Source organism: Micromesistius poutassou (assembly GCF_964030765.1).
Source record: "Micromesistius poutassou genome assembly, chromosome: 16".
In the NCBI taxonomy this organism is placed as follows: domain Eukaryota; kingdom Metazoa; phylum Chordata; class Actinopteri; order Gadiformes; family Gadidae; genus Micromesistius; species Micromesistius poutassou.
In genome coordinates, this window is record NC_140286.1 from 6,004,344 (window position 1) to 6,019,666 (window position 15,323).

Sequence of the window (15,323 nt, forward strand, 5' to 3'; positions counted from 1 at the left end):
CAGCTGTTGTCTCATTCCGGATGCGGAACTTAATTACGGCAACAATTCAACTGCAAAAACGTAAATCGTGCGTTTTAAACGTAAACAGGATGTTATCGTGTGACTTATTGTCTCTGTGACCCAAATTGAAGAGATTATTCAGCATTGATGTTTAGGCGTGGTAGCTAGACATAAAGTGTTCCGTATTAAATCCGGTTTGACATTTCAACTATAAAACCTGAATGATAAGCTCATCAAAGCAGAAAAACAGTAACAAATTACGTTTTGATACAATCTTGTTCACACTTGTCTTGAGATTGTTGCATTAAAATACATTTAATATAATTTCTTTACATTTACATGAATTTATATTTTACAAGGCAACTCAGTTCAAACACTGCCCCCAGGGTCAGTAATAAATTGCAATGATTAGTGATGAGATGGGGACATCGAAATTGTCCATAGGTTGAACATGTGTCTGCTGAAGAAGAAGACGATCATCCAGTCTCTCTTCAGTGTTTTTTTTTCCAGAGGTGATAGAGGCGGTATTCCATTAAGTATGCGGTTTGACTTGTTATCTGCATCAGTTATTTTCTCAACACTCCTCTATATGACGTCGGCTTCATAGCGTGTGTCATCGAGACCACTTGCTTTGGTCCAGATCCACATCGTAGTCCCGCATCTCCGTCTGCTCCTGTGCCGGTACAGAGGGCTGATCTGGAGTGTTTAACAAATTAAATGTCTGTCCTTCCCTGAGCTGCAACGTGGCCAGCTTCAGCTGCCATCTGTAGGAAAGCCAATGTGATCAAAAGAAAAGAAAAATATTACTATTATTAAAACGGTGTTAAAAAGTAGATATGGCCTAATTTACATATCCATTATATATGGAAGAAATATAAAATGGTATTTTACCCATTTGTAGCAGGATCTTTGGATGAAATGGTATACAAATATCCTCCAGTTTTTGATCCCGTCACAGGTATCTTCACCTGCAACACCCAACAGTTCAAACAAATCATCCCAGCTAGAATTCAAATATAAATATTATATTATAATTTAAAGAATGTCCAGGTTTAACTTCAGGAAAAATTACATTATCGGGATGTATATCGTTATCAAGGCATGAAATTAGTTATCGTGGTAGAAGATTTTGTTCATATCGCCCACCCCAATTGTGGAGATCTCTGTGACTTGGTCATTGTACCTTGGCAATGTTCTGGTCGATCCGGTTATCTTTGTCAGACAGGTGGATGTTGTGAACCTTCAAAGGAGGGGCCCCCAGACCTTCCATGGCAGCAGGGCTCATCTCCAGGCGTTCCACAGCCAATCGATGGTATTCAGATTTGGCAAAGTTCTCTGATTATGATTACAGACATATGCAGAACAAGAGGATTACATTATTCATGTGTTTTCCTAATTGATATGCATTGTTCTGTCACCCACCGACTGTTTGTTGTGATAAGAGACACATGACACATTGGTCGGCCAAAACCGAAACAGCATTATGAGCCATTGTTGGGCTATGTGTCACTACGCTATGTTGAAATGTGCCCAAAACACGAGTAACATTTCTATGAACACTGATGACCACTTCTTTCTAGCATGGATTCATCACACTCATTTTCGAAAATGGCACTTGAAAACCATGCAAATAAAATAAAATAACTCGTATGCAATATTTATGATGCATTCATGATATACAATAAGTTTAATCGGTTGGGAATCTGCAAAGCAGTGAGGATTTAAGCATGTGCATGGTGCACGCACACACACACACACACACACACACACATACACACACACACACACACACACACACACACACACACACACACACACACACACACACACACACACACACACACACTTACGCTGCATCAAATAGTACATGGTACCGATCCCCCCACCGGTCAAAACAGTGGTGAAGATAGTCAGCTGCTGCAGTTTACTCGTAGAAATTCTCATCACTGCAGTTTGCGGTTACACACTGGGAACATAGGCAAACAGACACATCCGTTAGTGATGGGAGGTCAAACTAATACGGTATATTACAAAATAATATGATTTGCAGGCCTATTCCCTAACATCTCTGCACACTGTCTGTACCTAACATAAAAAAGTAAATTACATTCCTCAGATTGACTACTAATTAATGTTTCAAACTAGCCTGGTTAGTTTCAAACCATTATGGTGTGAAATGCATTAATGTTGTTTGCTTTTATAATAAAAATAACCACTTCAATATTTTTAGAAAAAAGCATATTGAAAATGTTATCAGTTGGACTGAAATGGATTGCAGGATTTCTGAGACCTACAAGATGCCTCGGTTTATGCCAGACAACTTCTGAACGTATGCGCATGTTGTCAAAGAACTCAGACCCATCCATTCATGTCACATCCTTTCATATATGTTGTGCTGGCCTCTACGTGCCTCAGTTGGTCAACGCAACCATTATGAATGCATTTTAACCACATTGGTTAATGACCTCACGGTTCAACATCGCGCAAGAGTTGCAATAATTGAAACCACTAATGAAGTCACGTTGGAGGTCTTTAATAATAGTGCTCTGGTATGAGGGCACTAACATATTATTACAAAAGTCGTATTGGTAAAGTAATTAACATTGGAAAGTACGTATCCCAGTCATGCCGGACGAACCAAACAATATTGTTGATCGATAAAATAAATGACTGACCTCAAGCGCGTAAAGGACGAGCTCTAAATCATCTCCACCAAACAGCAACACTCGTGTTGTCAATCCACCCGGAAACGAATACAACCATTTCCGGTGAATTAGTTACTACAAAATAAAAGGGTGTATTTTAAAACGTACCATCCTCTCGTCTCTGTTGTTGCTGGCTTGTTTTTGTCAGTCAATGCCTGTAGGCCTATGGGTGTTTTCTAATATAAACTTCACTGAGCGTATAGTCACATTATATTACAGAACGAGTAATATCAAGAGGGTTGGCAGGATTGTATTGATTTTTTGGTTTGAACATTTGGTAAAGCCTGTTTTTGATCGACACACAGGATCAGGTCTATTGATATATTTGAAGATGCAACTGATTTTCATTGATTCAATTGAAGGACACACATTCCTAAAACTCACTCAAGGCAACATAGATAATGGATGCACCACCATCACCATCATTATAAAAGGCAACCAACTATATTAAAAAAAATACCTAATAAGGAACAAAAATCAAGGATTCACTGCGTACAATATTGAAAGGATTTGTTTGGTGTTATTCCTACTGACAGAACAAGTTCTAAATCACCCCCACTATAGGACCTTGTTGCTTGGACTATGTCCAGAAATGACCTCAGTATAGGCTTACAGCATATTATGCATGCAACTTCCTCAAACCCCTACTAGTACACAATATAACTTCCAAAGAGAAATACTCCCATTTGATTGATGTTCACAAAACATTTTAGATTACAGACGTCGACCTTGCAAAAGTTATGTTTTGATTTCAGATAGAATAGTGGTTTATGATGTGTATTATGATGTCTGTCAGCAATACTGAAGCATCACGGATAAGTGTAGCATTGACAGTGTTTCATCCCAATTTAGAATAATGTCAAGAGATTTTGGCATATTGAAAGCACGATGTTTCCAGTCAAAATATGCTAAATATAATAACTAACTTGACTTGACTTAACATGTCATACATTTAGATTCTTGATCCGATTGTTATCCACCAAAGGAGGCTTTGAAGGTAGGTCGTCCAGATGGGACACATATTTATCGGTTTGTTATAAACATTGAGCCAAACTTGAACAGGGAGAACGGCACTTTTAAAGGCTTCCAAAGGCCAATGCATTAAATCAGCCGACAAACAACTCCTTCTTCCACCTGCCAAGTAGCCTAAAACAAACAAACCCACTTATTCGACAAAATTACAAACATAACCGTTCCCAACGCCACATGAAATCAATGCCAATCTTTGCTCGGCGGTTCGGTGAAGTGTGCTGCTGCTGCCTCCTGATGATAAAATTCAGTATGAAACTGAACCTTTTGTTTTAAAGGTTGGCACTGGTGGTGAGATAAAGTTACAATCACTCCTCCGCATTCCCTCGTTGCTTTGCAGGGGCCAAGTTGGCTCGATGCACGGAGCGGCGTTAGGCATTATTATTTTTCTCAGTTTTTTCATGTGCCTGACGTCATTTTTGGAGCCCTTTGGTATCTAAATAAGGCAAGGACTTTACACGGGCTGTCACACAGAGAACAGAGAACATGAAAAAGTAAAAAACAGCCAACAATAGCGTTTTAATAGCTTGTAAAAAGTCCTGTTTGTTTTAATCCACCAATGTATACACCAGTGTAAATTAAGTGATGTTCCAAGAAACCTGACAGAACGGGCAAATGTATACACACATGAGCCATGTTGCAAGTGAACAACAAATAAGGTACGTGCATATTTTCGTTTATAACCTATAGGCTAAAGGAAAAACATGAAATGGAGGTAGAGGCCTACCGTTTTTAAGTGAGTTAGGAAACATCAGCAAAAATAGGATGTGCATAAAAACACATCGGTTTGTTGTCTCGGTTTCAGTATGGGTGAGTAGTGTGACAACTGATTTAGGTCGTATCTCGACAAGTTGAAATTGCTATAGTCTCTATAGGCCTACTAGAATTAGAAATGTCACTTATAGTCTACATTTGAGTTACAAAGGTATATAGGGCTATAGCACTGCAAACTTTCTGAATAGTTTATTTTAGGTGTCAAACACAAATAGTAGTTCTAAATCCTATTTATTTTAATCCATTGTTCAACAATAATCCTCTCTTTGCAGAACTGCAAAGAGAGGATGAGGAACATGCTATTGGGGCCAAATAGGAAAAGGGGGTGGGTGTCTCCTCAGTACTATATCAGGGGATACTCTTTCATCAGAAATCTCTGATAAAGTTGAATGCCGAGGTCAAAGAGACGAGACAGCCTATTTTATTTTGCACATCTGATCATAAACCGTTAATTATGAGACAAGTGTATTTTTTGTGCGCTATATTCTTGCTGATCACAGCTTTACCGCCCGAAGCAAAAACACTGGCTTTAAACTCAACTATAGATTCATTTCTTCCAAGCAACGTCACCGGTTTTAACGCCATGAAACCAAGCGTGTCGCAAACGCCAATCAGGGCTCGAAGAAAACGCTTCATAACGCAAAGCGATATGGTTGCAATCCTGGATTATCATAACCAAGTCAGAGCAAACGTCTTTCCACCTGCAGCAAACATGGAATATATGGTAAGAAAATCTATCTTTACATTTCGATTTTGCAGTTCTGAACTTACAACTTGCAGTTCTACATACGGAAACAAAATGTTGCAACACTTTAACAACGTTTACAATCTTTTTTTTTTGTAAAATAGCCAAAGAGCGCATAATTCAACTTTATAAAATAAATCACAATTATAACCAGTGGGTGGCAGCATAGAAAAAGTTGGCTCTTGCATGTGGTCCAAGACCAAAATTGTGCTACTAAAGCATTTGTCTGCCAAAAGTTCTGCAGATAACCGGGTGGATTGCTGTTGTGCTTGGACCTGCATTGATTCCAATAAAGTCGAAGTAGACCTGCTATAGAATGATTATAAGTCCAGCAGGTCCTCCTCCATTTTCCCTGTATGCCTACATATTGCCATCCCCACCATGGTCAAGATGACTCGTCCATGTCTTCACAAACCTTTCCAGTCTTCCATCCCGGTATGTCTCTCGCTCCCACCTGCTCCCTCCCTCCCGCAGTGGCTAGCTGCCCCGGACCAATAACATCAGTCAGCAGTGAGGTTTACAGCAGCAACAACGATACTTTTACGTGTATGTGACCCCTGTGTTTCGACACACCAGATACAGTATGAGTGCAGGATGGCTGGGGTATTTCAGCAGAACATTTTTGTATTTTTGTTCCTATGATTATGGGTTAGTTTGTTAAACGAAAACATCTCATGAGCATGTGTTGAGATCTGTACTGACCTTGGCGACCAACAGGTGTGGGACAACGATCTGGCCAGGACGGCCGAGGCCTGGGCTGCCACCTGCTGGTGGGAACACGGACCTGCTTATCTGCTCCAATTCTACGGGCAGAACCTGTCGGTCAGGACCGGACGGTGAGTAGCCCAGCATACAGGGGCATGCTCGGACGAGTTTATTAGGGGTTACCCAGAAAAACAGGTGACCACAGAATAACAATAATAACTTTATGGAAAGCAGAAAATAGGGTTACTGACAAATGTGAAAATGACAAATATTGCATCTAATAAACAGTCCACAAACTAGGACTAATTCAAATGTGCTGAACGAATTGTTAACGTGAAACTATTTTGGTTGGCCAGTTCAAATCCTATAAAAACTGCCAGATTAAGTAAGGGTTGCACTTGGGGTCAAATTGTGTGTGTGTGTGTGTGTGTGTGTGTGTGTGTGTGTGTGTGTGTGTGTGTGTGTGTGTGTGTGTGTGTGTGTGTGTGTGTGTGTGTGTGTGTGTGTGTGTGTGTGTGTTCACGTGTGCGTGTGTGTGTGTGTGTGTGTGTGTGTGTGTGTGTGTGTGTGTGTGTGTATTTGCACGTGTGCATGTGCGTGTGAGTAATCCTTAACATATACAGATGAACAAAGCGGGCTCACACCAACTCTGTCACCGCCTCTTCTCAGCTATACCTCCATCGTGCAGCTGGTGAAGCCCTGGTACGATGAGGTGAAGGACTACGTCTTCCCCTACCCCAGCCTCTGCAACCCTGCCTGCCCCCTGCTCTGTCATGGACCCATGTGTACCCACTACACTCAGGTACTTCCTCTGGTTGTTGGGTGTGTGTTTGCTTTTAATTACCCTGCATTTCCAAGCATTGTTCATTTCAGATGCAGAATGGAAAAGTCCTGTGATGTTCTAGTGGTCTGGACTGTATGTGGTGACCCTACAACTGGCAATGTCTGTTTGACTGATATAGGGGTGGAATTTTCCACTTCTGAGTTGCAGGCACAAAATATTTTTAATGTATTAAATATATAAATGAGACATAAATCCTCTGTAGTTTAATGGAGGAGTTGAATGTATTATACTCGAGGCCAGTATCAACATGAAATGGTATCCGAAAGATGCATTCTTTGCAAAGATTGATCTATGCAAAATAAAAACAAATGTCAAATAAACCTTGTGTCTGTCTGTATACAGTGCCAGCACACACATGGGGAGGTTCCACCGTTTTTACCTGTTTAAAACACATTGCATTTACTTCCTCATTATCATATCATTATAACAAGTATGATTGTCTTTTCCTCCAATGGAGATGGTGTGGGCGACCACCAGTAGGGTGGGCTGTGCTGTGCAGACCTGCACTAACATGCTAGTGTGGGGAGTCCTGTGGAGAGAAGCTACATACCTGGTCTGCAACTACTCACCAAAGTAGGTGGATTGCACTCCGGCTTTCAGCTTTTATACCAGCCATAAGAACCGTGACATGGCACGTTCCATGATGTGAATGAATTCTGACCAAAGTCAGAGGTCAATCAGCGTTGTATATGGTTACACACACGCACGCACACACGCACGCACGCACGCACGCATGCACGCACGTACTCACACACACACGCACACACACACATACATCAGACACACATACATGCTACATACTTGCATACATACATCAATTCAATTTGCTTTTTCTTTTTCTTAAAAATAAAAATAAAAAATTGCATTGTGTTGTTTCCCACCAGGGGGAACTGGATCGGAGAGGCCCCGTACCGCGTGGGGGTCCCGTGTTCTGCCTGTCCCCCTGGTTACGGGGGTTCCTGCAGAAACAACATGTGTTTCCCTCCGGCCCAGTCCAACTTCATGCACTGGTTCAAGTGAGGCAGGGAACCCCCAAGTGACGGAGAAATGGTAAATGGACTGCATTCATATAGCGCATTTTTTGTAACCAGTGGCCACCCAAAGCTTTTAACTATATTGCCACAACATTCACCCATTCATACACACATTCACACACCGACGGCGGCGTCAGCCAGCTCGTCGGGAGCAGTTAGGGTTAGGTGCGTTGCTCAGGGACACCTTGACACAGCAGACGCTTTTATCCAAAGCAACAACCTTGCTGTTACCAGCCAACCCGCTCTACCCCCTGAGCTAATGTCGCCCGTTATAAGAGGGGACTCTATAGCATCTCATGCTAGCTTCATTGAGACTGATACAAATATAAGTTTTGCATATTTGGCTGCTATTTATGTTTTATAGCCAGAGAGGTGGAATGTGTTTTAGTGCTTAATGAATTTATAGTGGATTTTACATGTGATGCTTTGATTAAGCTAAACATGAAGCAATTGATGTAAGCCTACCAAAGTCTATGTACTTTAAATGCATCAATAACATCAAGTTATTGTTTTACTATTGTATAGGCATGAGGTTTAAAAGTATTATTAATCATTCTTTATGATAGTCCAATGAAAATAACCTGTGGATTAGGTATATTTTACTATGATCCAGATTGACAACAATCATAGAATGGGATTTAAAGTTAAAGTCGTAAAACATCCATCAAAGGTTTGGTGAAATTGCATTGCAAGTGATTTCAATTTATCCTATTTTCTCAGAGTCACAACAGTTAAAGTGTGTTTAATGTAATTTGTCACAGGCAAACTTTCGACATTTTAGACCTTTTAAAATAAAAATGTGAGATGAAAACGCAAAAAGGCTGTTGTGTCTTTTATGAATAACACTGAATTGTCTAGTCGCCTACCAATATCATTTTACACCTATAGCCTGGAAAGTGTCCCTTTTAAATGTGCTATCTTGTCCTACCATGACGCATCGGAGAAATCTCTTCTTCGTCCAAACGAGGCCTTCGTCCCCATTCAATCTGTGGTGATACCGTACTTATACCAGGTGAGGGCAGTATTTCTCTATTTGACTCGGGAAACTAGTTACAGCAGGAATGAAGGACGTAAACCTATATTTTTGAGTTAAAATGATAAAGTCCGGAACAGGACGTGACATGACCAGAGCAAGACCTAACTCTATACGTATGAAAGGCAGCAATGTCATGCTACAATCTTTGCATCTATAGGGATATAGCCCCTTCTCACTAGGCTTTAGGAATGGAGGCAGAGGTGGAGGCACACAAGGACACTAGTTGCCTGTTTAAAAAAAATAATGCTTTGTTCTTCCCTTGATGAGGGCTGAATCCCATTGGCTAAACTGAGGATTCTAGTAGGATCTGGACGGTATATTTATATTTATGTATACTGCAGTATAATATGCCAGTTTCATAGAATACAGTATCAGTGTCATAGTAGAGATAGACTTTGTATGTAGTTACCTAGAGTGTGGATTCAATACACATCTGAAGAGCAGAACAACACGTCAATATCAAATCTTCTATTGCAATCGCTGCAATAGATGGTTTTCTGTATTTTTTTCTCAGCCTTGCTGTTGTTCAACACACCCTTAATGACCTCTCTGTGCTCAATACAGATCACCGTTGTTGAAGCTTTTAGTGGTTGGTCTGCCTTTTTTTTTAATCACTTTCACAGGCTTGTCTTAGACAATGCAAAAGTTCATGCATCCGTGTGTGTGTGTGCTCTTTCTTTGCTTCCCAGATCCGGTAAATAAAGTGTGTCAAATTGTCTCTGCTTGAGTTGAAGCCATTAATCAACATATTAAACTGTTCTATAGACAGTTGTAGCTAAATGACTAGGATGTACCATTTAATTATAAGGACATTAGTGTATGCCATCTTGCTTTTTCTTCCCTTTTTTCTAAGGAAAACTATTTGTTATGGGATAACAAATATGGCTGTAGGCAAAATCGTTCCATACCCATGTGGCACCTCATATGCTGGAAAAGATACAGCTGAAGCCCTCAACCATAATGAATGCACGATATGAGTCATAAGGCATTATTGATTCTTATGGATTCCCCCATGAAACTGAATTAATAGCAATTTCATGGAGTGTATAACTCAAGTGTCCCACAACGTTTCACACTTGATTTCATATGTTTATATGATTGTATATATATTGACATATCTCTCTGTGGGTCTTTTTCATGTTCTTTCGGTTTTATTTGCTGTCAATGATGATATCCACTTTGGCGCTGATGTTCTCTCCCGCCTCTCGTGCAAACCCCTTTCACTTCTTCTCTGTTGAGTCACAGCTTTCATCATCTCACTGCTATGTCACGCTGTTAAATGATTTAAATGAACATTAGCAGGTGTTAGCAGGTGCTCTCCTTCCTGCGCACACTCTTGTACAAATGTGTGCAAACTACAATTCTACAACCCCGCGCGCACACACACACACACACACACACACACACACACACACACACACACACACACACACACGTGTACACGAACACCTACGCACACACACACACACACACACACACTTGTACACAAACACCTACGCACGCACACACAAACTTGCACTGGCCCACGCACTAGGGTTGGCATATTGCCAGATGAAACATCAGGAGGCAGTCACGACTATCAAAGCTGACAAGCTAATCTAAACCAGGAGGATTATGGGTATTTCATTGTGCTCATAACACAAAAGTGGTCAGAGTGAATTGCAGCCTGAAAGCTATTACACTGAGAGAATGAGTGAGTATGCATGTTAACTCAGATGTTTGCCCAAATGTTTTAGCTAATGTTTATGGTTCATATTCCAAAGTATTTAACGTGGGGTGTGATTTTTTTCAACTACTAGCACAAAGATGGCAACATGCAAGAAAGACCTTCTATTGTTTTCGACATCAAAACAAAAATCCAACTTTCACTGAGGTTAACTTGCAATATACAGGGCTGCCAATTTTTGGGTTTTCGCTGGCATGAGAATCGTGTAATGCATACCAAATGTTGACTGTGGGGGGGGGGCTAACGGGATTGTTGACGTAATCAATATGCTGTTAAGTTTGCAAAGATTGTGATAGCTCCCTAGAAAAGTTCAGCAACTTTTATGTCATGAATTAGGAACTGGCAAAACTAATTCATGCAACAATTTATGGATTAACTGCAAGAATTATAACACTGTGTTAATTGCCTTTGCAATGATTGTCTTTTTTTTTTTACATGAATCATGTATATGCTAATGCTATGTTTATATTCTGAGCTTGGTGAGTCTTCTTGTGTTGCGCTGGACACATTTGTTTTGTTAATCCATCTAACGTAATGTAAACTTGATTCAGATTAACCTTGGCCAGTATTCATAGGATGCATCATTTTGCACCAGACGCTGTGTGACACGGTCTTCCCTGAAAACCAATGTAAGCTCTTTCAAGGAACCACCCCTATTAGGCCAGGGCGATATGGCTGAAAGACATATCACGATATAACTTGATCATATTAGTTGAAATCAATAACTATTGAAAATTTTAATTACCTAAAAAGACTAGGAATTACCATGCTGGATTTATACACTTCTGTTTAACACTTAATATGACCTTCCACTGTTCTTCATTGATAAATACTCCAAGGTTGATACAACAATGAAAAACATTCAAATATTGTAAATAAGTATGGAACCGTGTTTGCGTAATAAACCCAGCTGCTAGATTTGGTGGTCCAGTCTCTTATCGATATATACATATATACATATATATACATATAAACATGTTTTATATTGATATTGATCAAAAGTCTATCACGATACAATAATTTATTGTTTTATTGCCCAGGCCTAACCCCTATTCATTTGTCAATAGATGGTTAAACAACCGCCTAGCAATGCTGTATCTCCATTCAAGGAGCATGCGACAAGGTAATTGCTGTCAAAGATTGGCCAGAGATGTCTCGCGGTTGGCTCTAAAAGTGGTCACAATTGGCTATCGATATGTAAACTTTTGAGTGTTTAGCATCTGTACTTTTGCTGTAGCTTCATTCCCCATCTTGACAATGTGATGTAGTGGCTTCTAGTTACTAAACAATAGATTTTATTTCCATAGCCATAGATTCAATGTGCGTTTGATTATAGAGGTCTTGAAGATCTTTATAGTGCCAATGTTTTTGACAATGCAGTCACTCTACCGGGGCGGTGCCGAGGGTCCTTTGCGGACAGCTCCTGACGTTCCCCTTTGAACTTAAACGAAACGTTAACCAGATCCATATGAAGCTTTTCGAAAGAAAAGTCACCTTTTGATGTGTGTCACCCCGAGCGTCCCCCCCCCCTCCTGGGTGAGACAATGGCTCCCCGGCAGTCACAGAGAGTTTGATTGATTCTAGAGAAATTCCTTTCACACCCCGTTCTGAGAGAACAGGAACTATTATTATTGAGGACATTTGATTGGACGCCGCCATACATGGCAGACCCAGCATTACCAGGAAGAACCCTCTGAAAAGGGAGCCATGCAGCTGATGAAAGGGCAGCTGATTTCTAGCTGCTCACCTGACTTGCCTTTACTGATTGCCTGTCTTTCTCTCTTATGTCTCTCTGTAGCATCACTGTGTATGTCACAGGGTGTTGCCCTCTCCACACCAGTTTTTTTTTTCCAGGCTTGTTAACATACTGATCAATGCATCATATTGCTGCCGCGTCTCACCTCGTCTGTCAAATCGTCTTAGACCACCGAGGTCTGGCTGGCTTCCTCATGTGCTATTCTAGCCTAGCACTATAGTGCTTAGATAGGTGGTTAGATTTTACATGATATTGTCCAGTTACTGTCTTAATTAGACAAGTAAGTACAGTTCTTAAAGTAATGTAACCGCAAGTAACTACACTTTGGTTAGGGGTTAGGAATAGGCAAATTCTACTCTATGATTAGGGTTAGGGTAAGGGGTAAGGGTTGGGCAGTTTCATAACATTATTCCATCTTAAGTACACACTTTTATGTTGTTACATTGCTTATTATATTATTCATAATACAGTTTTTCAATCTCTTTTTGTGGTATTTAGTTTCCCTAGGACTGCTACTTCATGTCTGTTCACTCTCCTAAGGGTGCCTGTCTTGATCTCAATGGCCACATTACTCTAGAACTTAAAGGACAAACCCCTCAGACCTCAGCTTTAAAAATGCTCTCACGTTATTTTCATTCTGGGGCTGCGTGCAGTCTAGAAATACATCTTCAATAAGTGGAGGACAGCAGTGTCGCATCAACGCTAAACCAATGTGTATGGGGTAACCATGTCAACCAAACAGGTTGTGCATGCAATTTCATGTGTTTAATATCACTTTAAAAGCATTAATAAAGAAGGAGTAAGTAGGGAATTAATTTGAATTCATCATTTGTACAGCATTGTTCCACCATTAATTGGATTTTCTACTACTACTACTACTACTACTACTACTACTACTTAATTAATACTTCAATTAATTACTTCAAAACTACGTCAATGTGATGTTCACTGTGATTGTCACTGTTATAGTCAATGTGATGATGGTAGGATGTTCACTGTGATGGTCACTGTGATGGTTGGGGTTATAAATGTTATAAATGGTGATGGGATTTAATTTCATAAAATTTTCAGCTGAATCTGTGATTAAATTTTTTTGATCCAAATGATCAAAAATACACACACACAAAAACACACCCTCATATAAACACACGCACACACACACATTGTAGTGCTAGGAAGCCCACAGATGAAACGGCAAATCCAGGACCGTGCAGTTCTCTTTATCGATGGTTAGTGGGTAGGATGCGTTCACAGAGCCGATCCATGCACAGCACCCATTTCACTCTGCGCTCCAAATAGCCTTGCTAAAGTAGCAAACCAGCCAAAGGTCGGTTGGTTGATATGGAGATGGTGTGAGGGAGGTACAACTCAAACCACTCGGCTGCTGGGGGGACGCTGCCTGGGATCACAGCCAGGCGCTGCTAAGTTCCCACTACAGTGACTCATCAAGTGGCTGATTGCACAAATTCCTTTGCGATTTCTAGCAAAGGGGTGGGGTTTCATGTCGTCCCCTTTCTGACATATAGTATTTTTATAACTCTAACTGTAAAAAATGGAACTAATTGAATGACAGGATGGTAAAATATTAATTAAAAGAAAGGGACTTTGGCATGTGAAAGGTGGTCAGTTTCTTGGAAATATGGCGTAACCATGAACCATGCACATGTAACGGAGTTCAAATAGATATTTCCACTTGCAGGCCTGTTTGGTTTTCGTATCGTTGTTGGGTTGAGGGGGTAAATTGTGACACCTAGTGGTTGGTGGTGCTGTCTTGGAACGGTGCATGTGCCGTCATCGTCCCATTCTATGAACACTACGCTACAGATAGGTTCTGTTGGGCAAGCCTCCATTGCACATGTCATGCATTGTATCTTTTGTCGTCATTGCATCGATGCATCTATGATGTGTACTTCTGTTTTTGACGTGTGGAGTATGTTAAGTGCATAGCGTTGATACATGTGTGGTTATTTTGTTGATTTTATGGATATGTTCGATTGTTGGCCGTGTGGCGGCAAGCTAACGCGCATGTTGTGTTGTTTAGTGTGCGCACCGTCCGATTGTCCTGACCGCATGTGTGTCCACTCATCGTTTCAGGTACATTGTTTTTGCATATTTTTCATATACATTGTTTCATTGTATTGCCCCATTCTATTAACACTACGCTACAGTGTGCGCACCGTCCAATTGTCCTGACCGCATGTGTGTCCACTCATCGTTTCAGAAAATAAACGCATTTGATTGGACAATCATCATCATCGTCGTTACTGAACACAACGCAGATCACGACTGTTACACACAGATAACCAGTTGGAGGGAAAAAAGATAGACAGACCAACAGAACAAACAGGGGTTGCAAATGTCTGTTAAAACTAGTTGGAGTTTTGTGTTACCACGAAAAACCCCACTTTCTCCTTGCACCTTAGTGCTTTCTATCTAATGGGAAAGTGCCACTTGATATTTAGAATGTCAAGTGGCAAATGCAAAACAAAATGCAGTACTTGTCGTTGCAGACGAGACATTAAGTATAACGTCCCTGGAGATATAACATATTCTCCTGATCACGTTGCAGTTCACTTCCTTCAGCTTTTCAACAGAAGCCTTGTGCATCAGTGAAGCGCAGCATATTCATATTTGTCAGCTTATATTTGTCAAACGCACAAAGAACACGTGACCAATACGGGGACCATATAGTTTGGATCATTGGCCTTTGTATGGGTATGGCCTACATGTGATCATCATATCACAGCACATTGGCCTCACATCACACAGAGGCCACAACTTAATATTTCATGGGTTGCCATTCAATTACATTGCATTACATTATGTCCGTTATCGCATTCAGGTAATGTTATTTTACAAAGCGCTGTGAAGGATATCCAACCTATTCCTACATCAGTATATCTACTTGCCTCGAAGCCAGGCTACAAATACCACCATTAGCATGGTTTACCACAGCCCCCCACCCACTA

At 40.6% G+C, this 15,323-nt stretch overlaps 1 protein-coding gene and 1 pseudogene across 2 annotated transcripts; one reads left to right on the forward strand and one right to left on the reverse strand.

Moving 5' to 3' along the window:
- Positions 1-364: 364 nt before the first annotated feature.
- On the reverse strand, positions 365-2,746 carry coa1 (cytochrome C oxidase assembly factor 1). Its single transcript, XM_084480431.1, has 5 exons — positions 2,676-2,746; positions 1,851-1,966; positions 1,184-1,335; positions 892-968; positions 365-764 (listed from the first exon to the last, which is right to left on the reverse strand). The coding sequence occupies exons 2-5, from the start codon at positions 1,942-1,944 to the stop codon at positions 614-616; spliced, it is 474 nt and encodes a 157-aa protein (XP_084336557.1). The 5' UTR covers positions 1,945-1,966; positions 2,676-2,746; the 3' UTR covers positions 365-613.
- Positions 2,747-4,897: 2,151 nt separating this feature from the next.
- On the forward strand, positions 4,898-7,379 carry LOC311360593 (peptidase inhibitor 15-like; annotated as a pseudogene). The gene is made up of 4 exons: positions 4,898-5,232; positions 5,971-6,089; positions 6,628-6,760; positions 7,260-7,379. The product of its transcript is annotated as a peptidase inhibitor 15-like (transcript).
- The last annotated feature ends 7,944 nt before the right edge of the window (positions 7,380-15,323 follow it).

Bases quoted from the DNA above. Each gene is read 5' to 3' on its own strand.
- coa1 (XM_084480431.1), bottom strand. From the start codon at position 1,944: ATGAGAATTTCTACGAGTAAACTGCAGCAGCTGACTATCTTCACCACT. The intron at 969-1,183 runs GTACAATGACCA...TGGGTGTTGCAG, and splicing joins TCGACCAGAACATTGCCAAG to GTGAAGATACCTGTGACGGG. The intron at 765-891 runs GTAAAATACCAT...GCTTTCCTACAG, and splicing joins AAAGATCCTGCTACAAATGG to ATGGCAGCTGAAGCTGGCCA.